At 35.9% G+C, this 23,566-nt stretch overlaps 1 protein-coding gene across 7 annotated transcripts in view; it reads left to right on the forward strand.

Annotated features, from left to right (window-relative positions):
- RUNDC3B (RUN domain containing 3B) overlaps positions 1 to 23,566 on the forward strand; it is a 155,846-nt gene that overhangs the window by 115,286 nt on the left and 16,994 nt on the right. For 3 of the 7 annotated variants that reach the window (XM_063100344.1, XM_063100346.1, XM_063100348.1), the window contains 2 exons: positions 5,610 to 5,756; positions 12,179 to 12,300. In XM_063100344.1, the coding sequence (XP_062956414.1) occupies positions 5,610 to 5,756; positions 12,179 to 12,300 (269 nt within the window). The remainder of the gene's footprint in view (positions 1 to 5,609; positions 5,757 to 12,178; positions 12,301 to 23,566) is intronic. The other 4 variants (XM_063100345.1, XM_063100349.1, XM_063100350.1 and 1 more) reach the window with 2 other exon arrangements.

Here is a 23,566-nt window from a genome sequence, read left to right on the forward strand (position 1 = left end):
TTATTTATTTAGGCTTAGGTTTATTTCTTTTTCTAAAATTTTGTTTAAAATTCTTTTAAATTTCTTTTTTTCGAGAAAGATTTTATGTCTTGTTAAGGAGCACTGTGGAGTTACGAATATCAGAGTAGATTTCCATATTAGAAGGATAAACCTTTGAAATATTGTCTAATATGCTAGATGCTGAGAATTTAAAAGTGAGTAAGATAATCTCAAGAATATCAGTCTGCTAAAAAACTCCCATAAATGATGTGCTGAATGTTTATGATCATGTGTATATATATGTACAATAACAGAAGTATATACACTTTACAGAAGTAGCACATGAATGGTGGTCTGGGGAAAGCAACCCTAAGAAGTTGATATTCAGACAGGGCTTTCAGGAGTTTTCCAGGTGACCAAGGAAGAGGAAGGAGAGGAAGGTTGTTCTAGGTAAAGAGAAGAGCACATGCAGAAACATGGGTACAAGACATCATCTGAAGAAGATCAATGTAATAAAATTTTAAGTGAAGTATTATTAGAAGCAAATAGTTTTTCTGGGAACATTGAAATATCTTTTATTGCAACTGCACATTTTTACCTGAGATGAGCCTCTATTAAAAAAATTAAAATTTCTATAAAATGCTCCACAGTATTAGAAGGGAGGGTAAATATACCCTTCTTGATACTTCATATTCATGTGACAAATTCTCACAAATTGAATTTTAGCAAATTACCTAATAGACAACTCAGACGTGGAAAAAGGGACAGTAAATAACAGTGCATTTTTGCTAAGTTTGTTTTTCTTTAAAAACAAGAAAATAATTTCTTCCTGAAAAGATATAAAGGATTCACAAATGAAGAGTCTTTGCTGTTTATAAACAATCCAGTCTTATTATTGTGTGCCATTGCACTGCATTGCATTGCATTGCACTATACTTAGGATAAGCTAACAATAATCAGAAGAAAAAAATTATAAATCTAGGTAGAAATAAAGTGTTGGTGGCAGATTTTACACACACACACATAATTGCAAATTATATATTTAGAAGGTATAGGAATTTTTCAGTGTTTAGCTAGGTTCTACAGAATAAACTGTACTTATTGACTATTTCTGTCATGTCAAGAGGACTTGCTTAAGATAGTGATCTGTATTTCCTTTGAAAAGTAAAAGCTCTTTGAACCTTAACTGAAAACTATCCAGTTTCGTTTCAAACTATTTTGCAGGGGAGCTGGACTCCCTCTTTCAATAGAGAGGTTTCGTGTTTATAAATCCACAGTATTTTGAATTTACCTATTCATAAATCCATCAAAGACATCTTCAGGTCAGGCAATTGAGGGTATATTCAAAGAACTCATGAAACAGTGAATTAATAAATTAATATACATATTTCAACATAGTTACATGTAAAAAATCCAACTTTACTTTCAAATGATATATTTTTACCAGTGGAGTAAAAGGACTTTACACAAAAGCAAGACAAGAATTCCTCAAAGGATCTAGAATCCACTTTTGAGGAGTGGTAAAAATATAATGAGAGGAGAGTTTAAATTGTACTTTCTATACTTTCTTTTCTACGAGGATGTTTGTCATGAAAAAATATGATAATCAGATACTTCTAGATGATAATTTCTTCACATATTTGAATTGTATCCTCTACTGCCCACCTAATAGGTTTGCTTTATATTAGTTATGAATATATTTTTTCAGTTGTTATGAAAATGCTGTTTGTGAAATATTTTGTAGATTTAATTTAAATTTTTGGTTTAAAATTTAAATTGGGCATAGGTACTGAAAAAAATAATAAAGCACTGAAAGTGCTTTACATGTTTTAACTAATTTAACCCTTGTAATAATTCATGACGTAGATACAGTTGTCACCCATACTTTATAGATGAGGTTTCCTAGATTAAGAAGTCACTAAAGTCGTATTACTGAGTGGTAGAGCTGTCAGTAATCCATGCAGTGTGAGTGGATAGCTCTTGATCTTAACCTTTGTTATGAGGTGCTATATGGGAAGTCAGCCAGAATCCATATAAATTATCAAGGCAGAATAGTTTTCATTTAGTGGTTGTGTGAATTGTATATTGAGGAGAGGCAGCAATATGTTTGCTCAGTTTGGGGTTTTTTTTTAAAGGGTTCCCAATGTTATGCTAACCATCTACAATGAATAAATATGAAACAAAGCTGCTGTTCCCAAGTAGTTTATATTCAAAGTGGAAGAACCAGAAGACACATTTGTTATTAGAGTAATTGATTATTAAATTGTATGAAACTTACTGCAAAGCAATATTAGTTGTATCATGGTGGACAGAATTAATCTGAAGATCTTCACAGAGTAGGTAGAAAATGGAATGGACCTTGGGAGATGGATAAAATTTGGATCTTTTGAAAAATAGTAGGTATACAGTTAATGCTGGGGAACAAAGGCAAGGAGATGATAATATTTTCAGTATATAAGTACACCTGAGTTTTTAATATTTTTCCCTAACAGAGTAGCCTTGCAACATGCTGTCTCAGTAGCTCCATTTTAGCATTAAAAGTGTTAGAACCTGCCTCATAGTTAGGCTTGATGGGGTTGTATCTAGCTTAAAATCTATGTAAAGAGATTTTTTTCTTTTAATGGTTTTGAATCATCACATTCATCAAATTGAATTATGTTATTGTGGGGGGCCAAATTCCTGAATAATTCCTATTGAGAATCTAAAGAGAAATTAGCTATCTAGCAATTAGAGGTATATTCCACAGGAAAGTTATTAAAATTAGCTGTGATAAATATATTATTGCTACTTTCTTAGTAAATTAAATAATTTTCTTTTAGTGTACCTTTCTGTAGAATCATTACCTTAATGAGAATACTAAATTGATTTACATCATACATAAGTGACAAGTAGAATCTGTCATATATAGAATGATGTACCATTTAGATTAGCTGATTAATTTCATCAATAGAGTTTTAACTAAAATTAAATGCTAAATAACACTTATTTTTACCTTTAATTGCCAATGATTTAACACCATTAAATAATAGCAATAGTTAGATAATTTAAGGTGAACCCATTTTTAAGCTTGGCCAAATAAGAAAAATATCATTCTTCATATTGATATCAGTTAGATCACATTAGAATAGGTCTTTATATTAACTGGGTATATTTTGCTTGTTCTAAAGTAAATAATAGTATTCTTTGGTTGTAACCACAACCAACTCTTGAGCACAAATAAAATTCATTAGAAAGATATCAGCAACTCACAAAATGGACAGAAAGACTGGAGAAGTAGTCCTGAAAGAGAAGCCAAGCTACTCCAGAGGGCTGGAAGCAGGAACTTCAGGAATGTCTCTTTGCTGGTATATTCTAGTCAGAGCCCTACTACTAGAGTGAATAAGCTGTTTTGTCTATTTATTACTCTAAATAGACTCAAGATTCAAAATTCAGAGACGGGGTTTTTCAACCTAACTTAATTCACTTGCCTGTCCCATAGTGTAGTGGAAGGAGAAATGGGCCTCCAGGAACCTTTCCTCTTCATAGTGGCAAGTGCCAGGATTTACTGTCTCCACATTCCTCGCAAAAGATGGAAAATAGATGAAACTGGGTGAAAACCATGCCTATTCCATACACTGAAATCTCTTATCTCCTGCTTTAGAAGACCAGGCAGTTACCCACAGAAAACATCATTAGGAAACTAGCCAGTTAGTTCAGTTGGTTAGCATGTGGTGCTAATAACACCAAGGTCCAGGGTTTGATCTCTATGCCTGCCAGCTGCCAAAAAAGAAAAAAAAAAAAAAAGGAAAACATCATTAGGATTTCTGAGGACAAAGTTCTAAAGACAATACCTTAATTTGTTGTTAGGCAAAAATTCTCCATTGACTTTTAACTGTTATGTTAAAAGTTTTGTGAAACTTCAATTCTTTTTTCCATTTTTATAAGGTGTAAAACTTTTCAATTTCCAGAAAGAATATATTCTAAATTGGAGATTGTTCAGTTACTTATCATTAACTGAGTTCTACAAATGTCATTCCCTCACAGATGCACATTTATTTTTCTCACATTCTGCTCTGAATATTTCCTGTGAGCCAATTATGACATGGAAGTTAAGTTTTCCAGTGATATTCACTACAGGCACTTGAGAGAGGAAATATGTGAAAGAGAAATATCTACAAGAGAACCCAAAATAATGGTAGTTGACTATAATAGGTTATCTGGTCAATAATCCCTATTTCTGCCTTATACAATTTTTGTCAGTCTTAAAAATTTCCTAATCACTCTCTTTGTAAAGTTTTATTGTTTTCATTTAAAAAAAATCTTAACATACCTTAAAAGTCCTTTTAAATATTTTCACTTATTTTCCAGTGAAATGAAATTGTGGCAAGTAGCCTAAAAGAATATCTTAATGAGATACAGAATCTCAATGACTTTTACCTATTTTATAACTTTTAGTATTCCTTTCTGAGACAGAATCTACTGTTTACATCATATAATGTTTCTTTGTGGATATAGTGGAACAGATATTTTCAAATACACACAGATACCCTGTAAAATCAGAAATATCCATCTGTAGCATGTTAGAGACATATAAATGTGGTTATTCCATTAGAATCATAGTTTTAAAAGGGCCTTGCAGAGGTGATATGCAGGCTAATTTTCTTTGGCGCAAGATTGTGCTGCTAGCACCTTAATTTCTCACCTCTTTGCCACCCACAATAGGACTACTGTCTGTGGAAGTCAGTGGCAGGCATCTGTTACTTTCCTGCTACTTAGCTGATGGCTCAGAACCTTGGTACACTAAAGCCATGGACACCTGTTTGAGGATATAGGTTGCCTAGATGGTATTTTGAGGCCTTTTAGAGGTAGAGTAATACCTTTGCTTTTTAAATTATCTTTAACCAGCAATTCAAATGTTGAATTAGTCTTGTGACAAAGATCAGTTAATTTGTGAAGGTGAAATTTTGGCAAAAAGCTAATTGTTTTGCAAGTTGTTATTAACAAGTAACAGTTCTATAAAAATTAAAGAAAACTATGAATTGTTATAATGGCTTCATTCTGTAGTTGAAACATTTCCAGTGGATTATGTTGTTCAATGCAGCTGTCATTGACTTAACCATTTTCATGAAGATTAGTGGTCACTTCTATCAAAAACAGTTATGGGAATCTCATGGATTTATTTTATATTTTTCTGCACTCAGTTTTTTAAAAATTTATTTTAATTGCTTTTCTTGCTTTTATAGATTATTTCTGAGTTTTGAAGTTAGAAAATCATACACGTGAAATCTTTCTTTTATATTTTAACTGACATCTGATAACCTGTATCTTTAAGATATTACCATTGTTTTTTAGTTAAGATGTAAAATGCCATTTGAGTCCTTTAGTCCTTTAGTCCTTTAGTAATAATCTCTGCAGAAAAGATAGGAAGTCTGAATTTCACAATAGTGATTTGTTGTAGCCAGCAGAGAAAAAATGAAAAGCACATATTACAGGAGACAAAACAGTCATAGTCCCAACCAGCTGTCTGTTCACAATCTATTAACATGCCAGTTTAAAAAGATAATTTTGGGGGGCCTAAGCTGATACCATTAGGTTCCTCTACCATTGCAGAACACTGAAAACAAAAGCACTCACCATCTTAATATTCACAGGACTGTGCTAAAGAATAATGATTTAAGATCAAGACAAGAGTTAACTGCCCACCTCACCAACCAGTGGCCTTCCCCAGGAGCTCTGGATGTCAATGCTGTTGCCTTGGATACGTTGCTTTACCGAAAACACAATAAACAGTGGTATGAGTAAGTGTAATATGTTTTTTTTCCAACTAATTACAAATTTAGTTGTACCAAAACATATGGTTATCCACTTTGGTTTCTTAGTACTTCTCAGTTCTTAATTCTTCTTTCTGAATTTTTTAGCTTAGAGAAAAGGTAGGATTTAGGACTATTTTGGTAAGGTTATTAGATTAAGGCAGTGGATGTGTTAACATTTTGAAGCCAAGGCACCCTGGGGAAGTAAAGTACCTGAGACATTCTTATGCAGTATTGTACCAGCTATCTAATTCTCCTTCAGTTAAATCTTCAGCCAGTCCTTCAGTTAAATCTATGGGCTTGTGTTTAATGAGCCATCTATTTTCGAATTCTAGCTTTAATGTTGTATTTGCCTTAGGATAATTTTCCCGTTTGTCAGAAAACACAAAATTCCATCTCAGGAAAATAGAAAGATATTTACTTGTTCTTGGTGGGTCTGAAAGAGTTTGTTCATTTTGAACAAATTAATTTTTAGAAACTATAGAAGATATGATCACTCCACCTATGGGCCACAATATCCTTTTCCCATTTCTTTATCCTAATGTTCAGGACTATTTCATTTAGTCATAGTGTCCTAATGAGAGAGCTGCAAAATCTTAAGCTGTCCTCCTTTAGGTAACCTTCATTTTGAAACTTATAAATTGTATTACCTTCTTTTAGCTTTTAGCCACTTTTCCATCTTAATCATTTTTCTTCCACTATCTTTATTTTTCTGTCTTTAGATAATTTTCTAACCCTTTTCCCTGATGTCCCTCCCTCCCATTGCCTTCTGTTTGCTTTTTTCCCTTTCCTGTCTCCTTTTTCTCTTTTCCCTTCTTCACTCTCGTCTTTTTTTCTTTCTTCTCTCCTCCCTTCTTCCCTCTTTCTCTTTTGTTTCTTTCTCTACTCTTCTTTTAGAGTCCCTTGTTTTTAAGTTTCACTGATGTAGCCACACTCTTCTATCTGTACTTCTTAGGGTGCCTTTCACTAGGTAAAGAGTAGTCAGATATTTCTATAAGTAATGTTTTATCACAGACATATCTTCCACCTGCTTACTCTGTGGATTTTGTTTGTTTACCAAAATAAGTGGAATTCAAAATAAATTTGACCTTTTGTTGTTAAAATAATTGCAAGAGACTTCAATGTTTCTTCTTGTTTCATTGATAGAGATAGGCAGGAAAAAGTAAGCAAAATTATTTTCAGAACAAATCGGTACAATTCTCTTCAATATCTACTAAACCATGCATCTTATTATTATGATTCGAAGTGTTGACTTTGGATATTTCATATATTGGAATCTAATTCCTTTATATACCATTATGAAAATTACAAATAACTAGAGTATACCTAGTTATGCTGGCATATAATTTTTACCTTTCTGTGGCATATTTAATTGAGGATTATTATTTTATTTGTATTTCTAATTTACAATAGAAAATTTGAATTTATAGCAATACTTGGTACACTTACTTTGTCTATACATAACATATGAGATGCTCCTGCTTTTTTAACTGCCAATATATTATGACATTAAATACTGGTGTAAAACTATGCCTTTTTATTGCAATTTTGTTATGTTAGATAGTGGGAGGTAAAATATAGCCAGAAGTATACCCTTGCTTGCCTACAGTGTTACCTACTGAAGAGCCAATAAGGGGTCTAAAGTGGAAGATTTGTTTCATTTACCTCTGCATGTATAATCATGGCCGGTTTTCACAAGTATTACAGCAGCAGCAAAAGTAAGTGCAGTCTCAGAAAAGAAGGCTGAGGAAACTGCCTGTTCCTCTGTTTAGCATAGATCCAGATTTTATACTTCTTGACTAAGTTACTACATTAGCTTGAGAAGGGACGTCCCTTCCTTACTAAAATTATCCTTTAATCTGGCCTTTTTGCAAATGTTGGTATTACTTTAGATGGTCCTATTTCCAAAGTGATATCCCTGAATGAAAAAAAGTATGCAGCTGGGTGTCGTAAGAGATCACTGGACATAGAGGTTAAAGTCAAGACTCATAAGTAATCTCTGCTATTTACTTGCTTTGTAACACTGAGCAACACTCCCTAACCGGAACCTTTTTTTCGGCACATATAATGCTGGAGAATACTGCCTGTCTAACAGAATTATAAGGATCAAATGAGGTAATAAAAATGCCTGGCACTTAATAGCTTCTCAGTGAATCTTTATTTATAATCTGTATAATCTTTAAAAAAATTTTTTTTACTCTAATATAACCCTGTATTTTCCATGTTTGGAGAGTGTACACCCACCTAACATCCCAAGATCTACTTTCTGAACCTTATGTAAAATGAAAACAACCAGTGAATCCCCAGTTATTCCAAATAAATAACCCCAAGTGTCTCATGTAAGAATGGAGGCTTTGGATTATTAGAACAGAGGAGCTCTCTATAAATCATGCTTGAAACTAATTATAGTTTTTCGCCAGGATTCAGTTTTTTCTCTCTTCAAATTTAAAATATAAGCCAAGACGTTGAACTATCTGATCACTAATTCCTTTTAATTTGACTAGTATCTAAGTTCAACAGACATTTATTCAGAACTTATAAATTATGGAAGAGGTGGCTACAACCTTTTTAATGAGGAACATTAGCTCTCAATAACATGGAGAAAGAAACTAACCCTATCTTTAGTTACAGTTTTAATGCTTGTAGATGATTTTTCTTGCTCAGGATATGGGATGCTATGGCTATTTCTTTAGGAGCTCTGTAATTTCATTCTATTAGCTAGCCCAAGACAACTTTGAGATGAAAGAGTGTTAAAAGAAAAACTTTAGACAAATTAAGTTTATTTGAGTAAAGAACGGTTCATGAATCAGACAGCACTCAAAATCAGTTCAGAAAGCACCTCCCAGTACTGGAAGCGGCAAACTTTTGTAGGCCAAACACGAAGCAAAGTAGAGAAATCATTTGATTGGCCACAGTTAAGTATCTACCTTATTTCAGCATGGTACGATGAGGCATCTGCCTTTATGGGCACAGTGTGAGGACTTGGCTACCTGTGATTGGCTGAAGCTTGCCTGTTTGTGATTAGCTGAAATCTGGCTATTTGTTACAAAAAAAAAAAAAAAAAAAAAAAAAAAACACTCCTGAATTAGGTTTAAGTTTGTTTACATACTAAATTAGGTTGGTTTGATACTAGGAACTCAGAGTAGGTAGACAGCCTTAGCCTAATGGCCTCCTGCTTATTTAACTTGAAAGTGTGCTGTCTGATTTAATGAATTTGTTGGTTTTGTTTATATTTCTTAAATTGAGCCATTAGATAACTTGGTTATGTTGTCATCTACTCATGGAAGGATCCCTCTCATAATAGAAGATGTTACATTTATTTCCATTTACTCTACTGTTTATAAAGCTTTTACAATATGATTTCTAGTTTATTTCTTAATTACTAGACCTGGCAAGTTTAGCTATGTTGGATTTTATATCTTTTCCTTTATTTCAAACATGGGAATATCATGTTAAAAAATTGTTAAAACATTACAGGCTTACTGTAAAAACTCAATAATAAGTATATAAAACATGTTCCTTTATCTCATACATAGAATAATTGTTTACTTTTTTGTTTCCAATAAATTCTATTTTAATCTTTTTTATATAAAAAATCTATGTCACATGAACTTGTTAGATAATCCTGTTAGGTTATCTCATATAATCTTGTTAGATTATTGCTTAATCTACCTATTCCCATCCCAAAAGATCAGATCATTAACATCATATTCACAGTTTCTACCTTAAGCTTTTCTAGTCTTTTAAATTTATCATTATCTCTCAATTGGCTATCCCTCAGATTGTAAAATTATAGAGAATAATGAGCTTTTATATGCCCTTCATGATCTACTATTTAGGCTTTTAACTTTTTTCAGTGACATTCACTTCAGTCATAATAGGGGTTCTCCTTCCCATTATTTCTTTCAAACATTTTTGGAGTAGGAGTCCCTAAAGCACTGAGGCTACAGAAATCTTTTACAGCATATAAAGTGGGCATTGACCTGACTCACATATATCCTTCCCTATCAGACTTTCCTTATATCCTTCTGTAATTTTAGTAGATTAAGAGAATATAGATATTCTGTAGCAAATGATTACTTTGTTCCTTAAACAAATTATTATTAAATAAACCAAGAATAAAAAGAGTAGTATATCTGTCTCCATGTATAGTCATGTGCCCCTATGTATACAGTGTACATATATTTATTTTTATTTTCTACATGTGAATAATGCAAACATTTCCTTCTAGGCATAATACTCTCTCTTGCCCAATAACAACCAGGTAAATTATTATTGACCTCAGCACATCTGTAGGGCAAATAAATAACATAGATTATCCATGTCATTACTTCTGATCATTGATATAAAATATAAGACTGGAGAAAAACTGACTAATAAATGACTTCAGGCTTATTGCTCAATTTCCTCTTAATTTACCTTTAGTTGGTACCCAATCTCATGTATAGAAATTTGTATATGAGTGGTTTAAAAACAGATGTTGAATGTAGTAAATTTGATTATAATCCCAAATGCCTATGACATATGACATAATTCCTATAAGTTTAATTTAAATTATATTTAACAATGTAATGACATAGACTAAACTAAGTTTTCATATAGTCAGAATGCATGATTCTTACTATCTTGGGTTCTATTTTGATTAAGTAAGCTACTGGTATTTTTAAAATTCTGAGAAATAGTAATATTTGTTAATTGGGTTGATATGTCTGGTGGGTTATGTTTAAATCTTACAGTGTGATGTTAATGAGTCTAGAATTGTAAGGTAGGACTTAGTTGTGGCCTTTTAAAGACAGAACTCCCATAAATGGATAGTTTACTGCATGACAACAAGATGGAGCTGCTAGTCACACTGGAAATCAGGTAAGAATGTGGAAGCCAAACCCATTCTTCGTCATTACTGAAAGCAACTGAATTACTTTCCTATCAAATGATGGGTCTGTAGTTGTTTTCATGTAAGGAAGATATTGTATAATATCTTATGAATTAGGTGCTTAATTAGTGGTTGGAATTTTCATTATTGCTTTAGGGTATCAATATCTACCAAATTCTGTTTCTACATACATTGGCATTTGGTTAAGTAAAGTCTATAAACTCAAGGATTGGTTACTGACTATGACAAATTAGAGTAAAAATGTTCCAAATCACTTTGGATTCAGAAAGTGTGATAATCTAAAAGGAACTTCAGTAGGTCATGCAGAAAGCTCATTATGTGTTGCTGTTATCAGGGCTGCTTTTATAGTTTCCTCCCTCTAGTAGGTGGCTGTCCTTGAGATTATTGTAAATGTGAGCTGTCAAACTCTTCAGTCCTTACAAGATTCAAATAAATTCTGTCTTTTGCTTCTGGGTATTTTGTTGTTTGTAAATATTTTTATATAAAATTTTTAAAATTTAAAAATATTATCAAGTTTCTTATGATGAAAAATCAGTGTCGGAATCTCATCTTAAGCCATTATTCAATTTAAAAAGCAAGCTCGTACCTATTGGGACAGAAAAATAATTTGGAAAAGAAACATTTATAAATGCTTGTTAAATTCCTGTGTTCCTGCTTTCCTCTATGGCTAAAGAAATAATATTTTAATGAAAATCAAGTGAAATTTTTAGTGATATGATTAAATATAGTATATTTTACATGGTCTATATCAGCAAACAAGGTTGTTTGAGAAAGGTTTTGAATAAAATAGGAAGCCAAATCAAAACTGTTCTTTCTATACTGGAAATGAGATAGCATAGTAGTTAAGTAGATGGAATTAGAACCAGGCTACCAGGTTTAAATCTAATCTCTTTGTGCTCTGGTTTCCTCTGCTATAAAGTGGAAGTAATAATAATTCCAACGTCTTAGGGTAGTTGTGAGGATTAAATAAATTAATATGTACATAAAATATGTAGAACAGTGACTAGCATGTAGTAAGTACTATTTAAATATTGGGTGCCATTTTTTATTACACATTGTGTAGCTCATGTAAGTGTTATCTGTTATAGTTATAAGAAGTTTCCTGCAATAGTAGAATTTCCTGCTATTCAAAATTTATAATTAAGGACATTTATACTCTCAACATTTGAAAAATCATCATATTATAAAGTAAGAATACTGTTTGTGTTGTAAACTAGAAATGTTATTCCATTTCTTAATCATCTGGTTATAATACAGAATTGGTGTGAGGATTTTAATCTGTTTGATAAATTATTTTTCTTTTCTGTTTTTCAATGGATTAATCAGATACCTCCAAAAAGGGTAGGAGGAAAAAGTACAATGCAGATCATATTGAAGCTTGATATAGGCAAGATTTAGGGGAAATGGTGGGGAAAAATTAATGAGAAATTCGATAAATTGAAAACCATTAAAGAATATCTCTAGACATTCTTTTTTATGAGAATAAATTTAAGTAGTATTTCATCCTTTTTTACAGGAAAAGTTATCAAAGTCTTGACCAGTTATCAGCAGAAGTTAGCCTTTCTCAGACTTCACTGGATCCAAGCCAGTCACAAGAAGGAGATGGAAAACAAGATCCATTAAATTTAATCAATGCAGGTAAGAAACAAAGTCTATTTGAAAGTTACTTTTTTCTGCATTATCTATATCTTGGTTGCAGAGGATTGCCAGAGAATAATAGTGACATTTCTGTGAATCATGCTAGAAATTAATTAAGCTGCCACTATGATTAAAAATGATCCGTCCGTGTTTCTTTCTCATGTGTTTGTGGCTAACCTTCTAAAAGACTTGTCTATAACTGTTACCTTCATTTCCTTACTTCTTGTACACTTTTGTCTCTACCACTTCACTAAAATGACTTTTATCATTGTGATACCACTACCATATTGCTGAAGTCAGTTCTCTGTGTTCATCCTTTTAAACTTCTCAGCAGCTTTTGACACAACTCACCACCTCCTCATTCTTGAATCAGTTTTTGTACCTGGTTTACTGAGTATTCTAAAAAACTTCAGGAACAAACATAAAAGTGTTTTTTTTTTTTCCCTATTACTACTTTCAGAGGTGCTTCATCAGCCTGTCTGCCCATTGGGTTGCATCTTCCTGAACATCTTGGTCTAATTACATAACTTTTCAGGCTGCTTTCAATTTTATGGTCCCATTTTAGTTTCTAAGACTCAACCTATTCAATTTTAAACTTCAGTAACCTAGTTTGTTCAAAGTTCTTTTCTTTCCCTCCTCCAGCATAGGCTAGAGCTGCTACTCTAAGCACTTTGGATTGGATGAGTGATGCTGGTATTATTTGGTGCTCACATCTTTTATCTCTTCTGCTTCCCAGTTCTACCTCTTCTGATGTGTATTGAGGGCTAGGGGAAGAAAGATAACTTCTTACATCAGAGAACCTGCATCCCCCTATGCTTCCATTTTTCCCCTGCTTTCTCCAGTGAAATAAATGTTACCTCCATAGACATTATCCACAATTCTTTCTCCTTACCACTACAATAAATTTATCAACAAGTCCTGTCAGCACTCCATACAAAACATTTTATATACATTGACTCATCATCTTCTCTGTTACTACAACCCTAGTCTCAGCCACCTACAGCAAGCCTCTTGGCCTCAGCTTTTTCACTGGTCTTTTATCTCCCCTTTTTTGGCCCCTCATAGTCCATTCTCCACACAGTAATCAGTGATCTTTTAAAACATAAATCAGAAAATATTATAACCCTGCTTAAAACTCTCCAATAGCTTTCAGTGACAATTAGAATAAAATCCAAATTGCTCATCATGGTCTCCTACATGATCTTCTTCTTGCCAGCTTCTGCCTCATTTCATACCATTCTTTTCTTGTTCTGTATACGTCAGCAAACTGACCTCCTACCTATTCTTTCAGGCAGGTTCCTGTCCTGACTATCTTTTGACCTCCCAGTGCCCTGGAACTTCTTTCTTAAGGTCTTTGCATGGTACACTCCTTATCAGGTCTCTGTTCAAATGTTATCTTTCCAAAGAAGCTTTCACTGACTACCATACCTTAAATAGCCACCCCATCCCCATCTCTACCCCATCACATTGACATCAATTATATTATGATTCTTGTCTATAAACCGCCCCCCCCACCAAAATGTAGCTTCATGAAGATGTAGAGAGCTTATCCATTTTTTTCACCAGTGTATTACTAGAATCTGACACATGATTAAATATTTGTTGATAGAATAAGTATATAATGCATAAGTGTCATAGAATGTGAGTAAAAATTCAGTTAACCAGAAGGCTCAGGCAATGTGAATATTCTGTTAAAATGTTCTCAAAAACTTAGTCTGTTTTAACATTTTAGTAAATAGTTTTTCGGATAAATCCAAAACCAAATTGGATTCACTGTCATAATCTAGAATATGTGTATTTTAAAAACTAATCCATACTATGAGTGGATTTATTTGTGATGACTCTTCATCTAAAAGACACATTTATTTAGGATTTTTTTTTTTTTTTTTTTTTTTGACTTTTTTTTTTTTTATTTTTTTATTTTTTTAAATTTTATTTTGTCGATATACATTGTAGCTGATTAATGCTCCCCATCACCAAAACCTCCCTCCCTTCTCCCTCCCCCCCCCAACAATGTCCTTTCTGTTTGTTTGTTGTATCAACTTCAAATAATTGTGGTTGTTATATCTTCTTCCTCCCCGCCCCCCGGTTTGTGTGTGTATGTGTGTATGTGTGTGTGTGAATTTATATATTAATTTTTAGCTCCCTCCAATAAGTGAGAACATGTGGTATTTCTCTTTCTGTGCCTGACTTGTTTCACTTAATATAATTCTCTCAAGGTCCATCCATGTTGTTGCAAATGGCAGTATTTCATTCGTTTTTATAGCTGAGTAGTATTCCATTGTGTAGATGTACCACATTTTCCGTATCCACTCATCTGATGATGGGCATTTGGGCTGGTTCCAACTCTTGGCTATTGTAAAGAGTGCTGCGATGAACATTGGGGAACAGGTATACCTTCGACTTGATGATTTCCATTCCTCTGGGTATATTCCCAACAGTGGGATGGCTGGGTCGTATGGTAGATCTATTTGCAATTGTTTAAGGAACCTCCATACCATTTTCCATAGAGGCTGCACCATTTTGCAGTCCCACCAACAATGTATGAGAGTTCCTTTTTCTCCGCAGCCTCGCCAGCATTTATCGTTCATAGTCTTTTGGATTTTAGCCATCCTAACTGGGGTTAGATGGTATCTCAATGTGGTTTTGATTTGCATTTCCCGGATGCTGAGTGATGTTGAGCATTTTTTCATATGTCTGTTGGCCATTTGGATATCTTCCTTAGAGAAATGCCTACTTAGCTCTTTTGCCCATTTTTTAATTGGGTTGCTTGTTTTCTTCTTGTAAAGTTGTTTGAGTTCCTTATATATTCTGGATATTAATCCTTTGTCAGATGTATATTTTGCAAATATTTTCTCCCACTCTGTTGGTTGTCTTTTAACTCTTTTAATTGTTTCTTTTGCTGTGCAGAAGCTTTTTAGTTTGATATAATCCCATTTGTTTATTTTTCCTTTGGTTGCCCGTGCTTTTGGGGTCGTATTCATGAAGTCTGTGCCCAGACCTATTTCCTGAAGTGTTTCCCCTATGTTTTCTTTAAGAAGTTTTATTGTCTCAGGGTGTATATTTAAATCCTTAATCCATTTTGAGTTGATTTTAGTATACGGTGAGAGGTATGGATCTAGTTTCATTCTCCTGCATATCGATATCCAGTTATCCCAGCACCATTTGCTGAAGAGGCAGTCCCTTCCCCAGTGAATAGGTTTGGTGCCTTTGTCAAAGATCAGATGGCAGTAAGTGTGTGGGTTGATTTAGGATTTTAATGTATGGGACAAGTGTAACTTAATTGACAGGACAAGAACATTTTGATACTATAAAAATAAATGTATTGGCTTTAAGAACTCAAGATTAAATAACAGATTAAAAGTTACTTACAGAATTTCCATAACAAATGACAAAAAAAATGAGTTAAAAAAAAAAGTAGAAGTTAACCAAAAACAGGTTGTAGTTTACCAACTACAACCTGACAAGAAAAAGGGCTACATGATAAACCTAACAGACTGCAAAAACTGGTGGTCAGGAAAGAAACATGTTCTCATAATGAGTTGGTAAGATTCTAGAATTCTCAATATTCCAAAATCTGCTTTAAAAAAAAGCAAGCTAAGGAATTCTGAATAGGTGAGATAATGGCAGTAATACAAATTTGAATCAATATATCATATAAAAATATAATAAATGGCAATTAGAACAAATAAAAGCACACAAAACCCAACCCTCAGAATAACTAGAAGACACTAAATAAACTTCAAGTTGCCTGTGAGTAGAAAAATAAATGCCAAATTTAAGCAGGCTGTCTCTTATGCCCCTATAACAAGCCATCATTAGCAAAGGGGTCCAGGAAAAACTAAACTGTGCAAAAGAAAGATTTGGGATGTTAGTGGCAGGCTTAGGGTTGATCAAAAATCACCTCCAAAAAGAGAAAGTCAACCCTAAGTTCAAACATGAAAAAAGCGTTCTGATACGTGTGGGATACAAAGAAGCAGTGTTAAAAAAGTAAATTTATGGACAGAGTTAAAAGGCAGGGAGAGAGCCATTTTGGAAACTGCCTAGCAGGGAAGGAAAAAGTAAAAGAAAGATTTAGAATTGTGTGAAACAAAAGAATTTTTTTTACAGGTTGAAGGACACATATCCTTTCCATTCACAGCACACTTCTCCCAATAAGAGCCATACAGTAGGGAAACCATACTTTGGTACACTAATAGAAGAGGGTGCTTTTGAGTAGAATTTTCACGAACTACCTAAATCACTTAGCCCCATCTACAGAAATCCTGAGGAGCAAACACTTTGTCTATACAAAACTACTGTTTTTAAAAAATCACGGAGTTTCAAGATGGCGGCGGCTGCAGCGGCTGGCGCGGAGTAGCTGAGGTGGAAAAGGTCGCCACTGGGCCTCAGGCAGCCGGGAAACTTGTGGACCTTCCTCTGGCCATCTCTTTTTTTTTTTTTTTTTCTTAAATTTTATTTTATTTTATTTTGTCGATATACATTGTAGCTGATTATTGCTCCCCATCACCAAAACCTCCCTCCCTTCTCCCTCCCCCCCTCCCCCCCAACAATGTCCTTTCTGTTTGTTTGTTGTATCAACTTCAAATAATTGTGGTTGTTATATCTTCTTCCCCCCCCCCCCCCCGGTTTGTGTGTGTGTGTGTGTATGTGTGTGTGTGAATTTATATATTAATTTTTAGCTCCCACCAATAAGTGAGAACATGTGGTATTTCTCTTTCTGTGCCTGACTTGTTTCACTTAATATAATTCTCTCAAGGTCCATCCATGTTGTTGCAAATGGCAGTATTTCATTCGTTTTTATAGCTGAGTAGTATTCCATTGTGTAGATGTACCACATTTTCCGTATCCACTCATCTGATGATGGGCATTTGGGCTGGTTCCAACTCTTGGCTATTGTAAAGAGTGCTGCGATGAACATTGGGGAACAGGTATACCTTCGACTTGATGATTTCCATTCCTCTGGGTATATTCCCAGCAGTGGGATGGCTGGGTCGTATGGTAGATCTATTTGCAATTGTTTAAGGAACCTCCATACCATTTTCCATAGAGGCTGCACCATTTTGCAGTCCCACCAACAATGTATGAGAGTTCCTTTTTCTCCGCAGCCTCGCCAGCATTTATCATTCAGAGTCTTTTGGATTTTAGCCATCCTAACTGGGGTTAGATGGTATCTCAATGTGGTTTTGATTTGCATTTCCCGGATGCTGAGTGATGTTGAGCATTTTTTCATATGTCTGTTGGCCATTTGTATATCTTCCTTAGAGAAATGCCTACTTAGCTCTTTGGCCCATTTTTTAATTGGGTTGCTTGTTTTTTTCTTGTAAAGTTGTTTGAGTTCCTTGTATATTCTGGATATTGATCCTTTGTCAGATATATATTTTGCAAATATTTTCTCCCACTCTGTTGGTTGTCTTTTAACTGTGTTAATTGTTTCTTTTGCTGTGCAGAAGCTTTTTAGTTTGATATAATCCCATTTGTTTATTTTTCCTTTGGTTGCCCGTGCTTTTGGGGTCGTATTCATGAAGTCTGTGTCCAGTCCTATTTCCTGAAGTGTTTCTCCTATGTTTTCTTTAAGAAGTTTTATTGTTTCAGGGTGTATATTTAAATCCTTAATCCATTTTGAGTTGATTTTAGTATATGGTGAGAGGTATGGGTCTAGTTTCATTCTCCTGCATGTGGATATCCAGTTATCCCAGCACCATTTGCTGAAGAGGCAGTCCCTTCCCCAGTGAAAAGGCTTGGTGCCGTTGTCAAAGATCAGATGGCAGTAAGTGTGTGGGTTGATTTCTGGATTCTCTATTCTATTCCATTGATCAGTGTGTCTGTTTTTATGCCAGTACCATACTGTTTTGGTTATTATAGCTTTGTAGTATAGCTTAAAGTCAGGTAGTGTTATGCCTCCAGCTTTATTTTTTTTGCTCAGCATTGCTTTGGCTATGCGTGGTCTTTTATTATTCCATATAAATGTCTGGATAGTTGTTTCCATTTCTGAGAAAAATGTCTTTGGAGTTTTGATGGGGATTGCATTGAATTTGTATATCACTTTGGGTAGTATGGACATTTTCACTATGTTGATTCTTCCAATCCAAGAGCATGGGATATCTTTCCATCTTTTTGTATCCTCTCTAATTTCCCTCAGCAGTGGTTTGTAGTTCTCATTATAGAGATTTTTCACCTCCTTGGTTAACTCAATTCCTAAGTATTTTATTTTTTTGGTGGCTATTGTAAATGGGCAGGCTTTCTTGATTTCTCGTTCTGCATGTTCACTATTGGAGAAAAGAAATGCTACTGATTTTTGCGTGTTGATTTTGTATCCTGCTACTGTGCTGAAATCATTTATCAATTCCAACAGTTTTTTTGTAGAGGTTTTAGGCTGTTCGATATATAGGATCATGTCATCTGCAAACAGGGACAGTTTGACTTCATCTTTTCCTATCTGGATGCCCTTTATTTCCTTCTCTTCTCTGATTGCTCTGGCTAGTACTTCCAACACTATGTTGAATAGGAGTGGTGAGAGTGGGCATCCTTGTCTAGTTCCTGTTCTTAGAGGAAAAGCTTTCAGCTTTTCCCCATTCAGGATGATATTGGCAGTGGGTTTGGCATATATGGCTTTAATTATGTTGAGATACTTTCCCTCTATACCTAACTTATAGAGGGTCTTTGTCATGAATGAGTGCTGAACTTTATCAAATGCTTTTTCAGCATCTATAGAGATGATCATATGGTCCTTGTGTTTGAGTTTATTAATATGGAGTATAACATTTATTGATTTGCATATGTTGGGCCAACCTTGCATTCCTGGGATGAATCCCACTTGATCGTGGTGAGTAATTTTACGTATGTGTTGCTGTATTCTATTTGCTAGTATTTTAGTGAGGATTTTTGCATCCATATTCATCAAGGAGATCGGCCTGTAGTTTTCTTTTTTGGTTATATCTTTACCTGGTTTTGGTATCAGGATGATGTTTGCTTCATAGAATGAGTTTGGGAGATTTGCGTCTGTTTCAATCTTTTGGAATAGTTTGTAAAGAATCGGTGTCAATTCCTCTTTGAATGTTTGGTAAAATTCTGCTGTGAATCCATCTGGTCCTGGGCTTTTTTTTGTTGGGAGCCTTCTGATAACAGCTTCAATCTCCTTTATTGTTATTGGTCTGTTCAAATTTTCTATGTCTTCATGGTTCAGTTTTGGGAGCTTGTGTGTGTCCAGAAATTTATCCATTTTCTCCAGATTTTCAAATTTGTTGGCATATAGCTGTTTATAGTAGTCTCGAATGATTCCTTGTAGTCTCTGAATGAATCTGAATGATTCATTTCAGATGAATCAGTTGTAATATCGCCTTTTTCATTTCTAATTTTTGTTATATGAATCGTCTCTCTTCTTTTTTTTGTTAGCCATGATAATGGTGTGTCAATTTTATTTATCTTTTCAAAAAAACAACTTTTTGATTCATTGATCTTTTGTATTGTTTTTGGGTTTCATTTTCAATTTCCCAAGCCAGGTTTCTTAATGATTTCTTTCCATCTGCTAACTTTAGGTTTGGATTGCTCTTGTTTTCCTAGTTCTTTAAGGTGAAGTGTTAGGTTGTTCCCTTGCCATCTTTCCATTCTTCTGAGGTGAGCATTTAATGCAATAAATTACCCCCTTAATACTGCTTTTGCAGTATCCCACAGGTTTTGGTATGATGTATCATTGTTTTCATTAGTTTCAATAAATTTTTTGATTTCCTGCTTGATTTCTTCTTGGACCCATATGTCATTAAATAGAATGCTGTTTAATTTCCATGTGTTTGTGGATTTTCCAGTGTTTCATTTGTTATTAATTTCTAGTCTTAATCCATTGTGGTCTGAGAAAATACATGGGATAATTCCAATTTTTTTGAATTTATTGAGACTTGATTTGTGACCTAATATGTGATCTATCCTTGAGAATGATCCATGTGCTGATGAGAAGAATGAATATTCTGAGGTTGTTGGGTGGAATGTTCTGTAGATATCTGCCAAGTCCTATTGGTCTAGAGTATTGTTTAGATCTTGTGTTTCTCTGCTGATTCTTTGCCTAGATGATCTGTCTAATATTGACAGTGGGGTGTTCAGGTCCCTTGCTTTTAGGGTATTAGTGTCTATTTCCTTCTTTAGGTCTAATGGAGTTTGCTTTATAAGTCTGGCTGCTCCAATATTGGGTGCGTACATATTTATGATTGTTATGTCTTCTTGATGCATCAGTCCTTTTATCATTAAGTAGTGTCCCTCATTGTCTCTTTTTATGGTTTTTAGTTTAAAGTCTATTTTGTCAGATATAAGAATAGCTACTCCAGCTCGTTTTTCTTTTCTGTTTGCATGGTAAATCTTTTTCCATCCTTTCACTCTTAGTCTATGTGAATCTTTATGGGTGACGTGGGTCTCTTGTAGGGTCCTCCTTTTTAATCCAGTCAGCCAGTCTGTGTCTTTTGATTGGGGAATCTAAGTCTTTTACATTAAGAGTTGTTATTGAAAAGTGTTGATTTATTCCTAGCATTTTATTGGTTGTTTGGTTGTCTTAGGTGTCTTTTGTTCCTTGCTTTCTGATTTACTGTTTGGTTTCTGTGTTTGTTGGTTCCTTAGGTTGTAGATAGCGTTTTTGTTTGTTAGTTTTCTCTTCATGAATGCCAGTTTTATTATACTAGTGGGTTTTGATTTTTCTTGGGTTTGTATGGCAGTGGTAGTTATTTTTCAGGAACCAAACCCAGTACTCCCTTAAGGATTTCTTGTAAGGGTGGTTGTGTGGTAGTGAACTCCCGCAGTTTTTGTTTGTCTGAGAAATATACTATTTTCCCTTCATTTCGGAAGGATAGCCTTGCAGGGTAGAGTATTCGTGGCTGGCAATCTTTGTCTTTTAGTATTTTGAAAATATCATCCCATTCCTTTCTAGCTGTTAGGGTTTGTGATGAAAAGTCTGATGTTAGCCTGATTGGGGCTCCCTTATAGGTGATTTGATGCTTCTCTCTTGCAGCTTTTAAGATTCTCTCTTTGTCTCTGAGTTTTGCCAATTTGACTATAACATGTCTTGGAGAAGGCCTTTTTGGGTTGAATACTTTTGGAGATCGTTGAGCTTCCTGGACGTGAAGAACTGTGATTTTTCCTATACCTGGGAAGTTTTCTGCCACTATTTTGTTGAATATGTTTTCAATGCAATCTCCATTTTCCTCACCTTCTGGAATACCCATGACTCGGATATTTGAGCGCTTAAGGTTGTCTGATATCTCTCTCAGATTTTCTTCAATGTCTTTGATTCTTTTTTCTTTCTTTTTATCTGCTTGTGTTATTTCAAACAGCCCATCTTCAAGTTCAGAGGTTCTCTCTTCAACTTCGACAGGCCTGCTGGTTAAACTCTCCGTTGTGTTTTTTATTTTGCTGAATAACTTCTTCAGTTCGGCAAGTTCTGCTACATTCTTTTTCCAGGACATTGATTTCCTTGTACATTTCCTCTTTCAGGTCCTGTTTACTTTTCCTCGTTTCATCATGATGTCTAGCTGAGTTTTCTTGTATCTCATTCAGTTTCCTTAGAATTATCACTCGAAATTCCTTGTCAGTCATTTCAAGGGCTTCTTTTTCTATAGGATCTAGAGTTTGAGATTTATTAACTTTTGGTGGTGTACTTTCTTGATTTTTTGTATTTCTGGTATCTTTTTTTTGATGTTTATTCATTGTGGCAGGGGGTTTCACAGTCCACCGGTTTGAGACTATTGACTAACTAAGATGTTGCTGTGGTTGCCAATTTGGTATGGCTACCTCCGTGACTGCTCAGGTGGCCTCTAGTGCCTTGTGTGTGTGGTTGCCTCGGGTCTTGGGCCTCTCTGGGGGGCCACCTCTCTGGTCATCTTGGACTCTGCTGGGCTGCTGGGTCACGGGGCGGTACCACAGGGTGTGTGGTCTCTGGTGAGCTTCCACTTCCCGTGCAGGACTTCTCCCTGTTCCATGTGCTCTGGCCCGAGCTGCTGGATCACGCAGTGGCGGCCCCACACGGTGTGTGGTTTCTCTCGAGTCTCCGCCTCCCTAGCCCGACGTCTCCCCACTCTGTGCGCACTAGGCTGGGCTGCTGGATCTCGCAGTGGCGGCCCCGCAGGGTGTGTGTTTTCTGCCGAGTCTCTGTCTCCCTAGGTGGACGTCTCCCCACTCTGTGTGCACTGGGCTGGGCTGGGACGTGTCTTCTGTATCCCTCGTCTGTCAGCCGGGCCTTCAAGACCCTGCTCGGCACCGCCTCACCCAGGATGTCTACCAGGTTTCTGTTAGGCACAGACGACTGGTCGCTCTGGGTGCCTTTGTAGCACTGTGTAGATCTTTCTCGGGACTTATCACCTTCGTCCTGGTATCGCGGTTATTTGTGTACTTGTCTTATCTCCCACACCAGAGCGTGAGCTCCTTGGGGGAGGAGCCCACAGCACACGGTTCACCTTTGAATCCCCCCAGCGCGGACCGACTCTGGTGCCCGCCCACAGTCAGCTCTCTGGCAGTTTCAAGCAAAGTCGGGAATTCTCCGACCACACTATTCCTAACCAGAAATCAGTTAGGCATTTTTCCGAACTGGTGGCCGCAGAGATGGTATCTGCCTCCCGGTAACAGGAAGTTTACCGGGGGCCGGAGCCCAGGGTGCGGTGGAGTGAGTCGGACCAGCCCGTACTTCCTTGCCCTCCCGACACTGGCCGGAGATGCCCCACGCCACCAGCCCCGCCAGAGAACCGCAGAGGGAGTGGGAGGGGAGGCCGGCCCGCAGGCCCCGGGAAGCCCCACGCCCAGTCAAGCAAGTTTGAAGGCTCAGTGAGGAGCCAAGCTGGGCACGGAGCACAGGCCTGGCCAAGCCAGGCCGGAGCCGCCACCACTTGAGAAAATGGAGGCAGCCCCGGGGCTGGTGAGGGGCCTGGTGGGGCAGACGGAAGCCAGGCGGGCGTCCGCCCCCTGAGCAGGGCCGGGCCGGGGGTCACTCATGGGGCTGTGCCAGGCCAGGTGGCTCCCTTTCTGCCTCTGCGTCATCACCATCCCGTCCTCGGCCGCCGCTGCCTCAGGCTGCTCAGTCAGTCCCACGGCGCGACAAGTTAGAATGTAAGCCAGAATACATTAACCACTACAAAGAAGGACATGTTTTTAATGCTGAAAGTCACAATTAAGATATAATAGGATTATGTACCAAATAAAGACATCCACTGTTATACAAGATATAAGGAGACATAGATAGAAACCCAGTGACAATAAGAGACTTCACACTCTATTCTCAGTAAAAGACACATTA

The sequence above is a fragment of the Cynocephalus volans genome, chromosome 6 (genome assembly GCF_027409185.1).
Source record: "Cynocephalus volans isolate mCynVol1 chromosome 6, mCynVol1.pri, whole genome shotgun sequence".
Classification (NCBI taxonomy): Eukaryota; Metazoa; Chordata; class Mammalia; order Dermoptera; family Cynocephalidae; genus Cynocephalus; species Cynocephalus volans.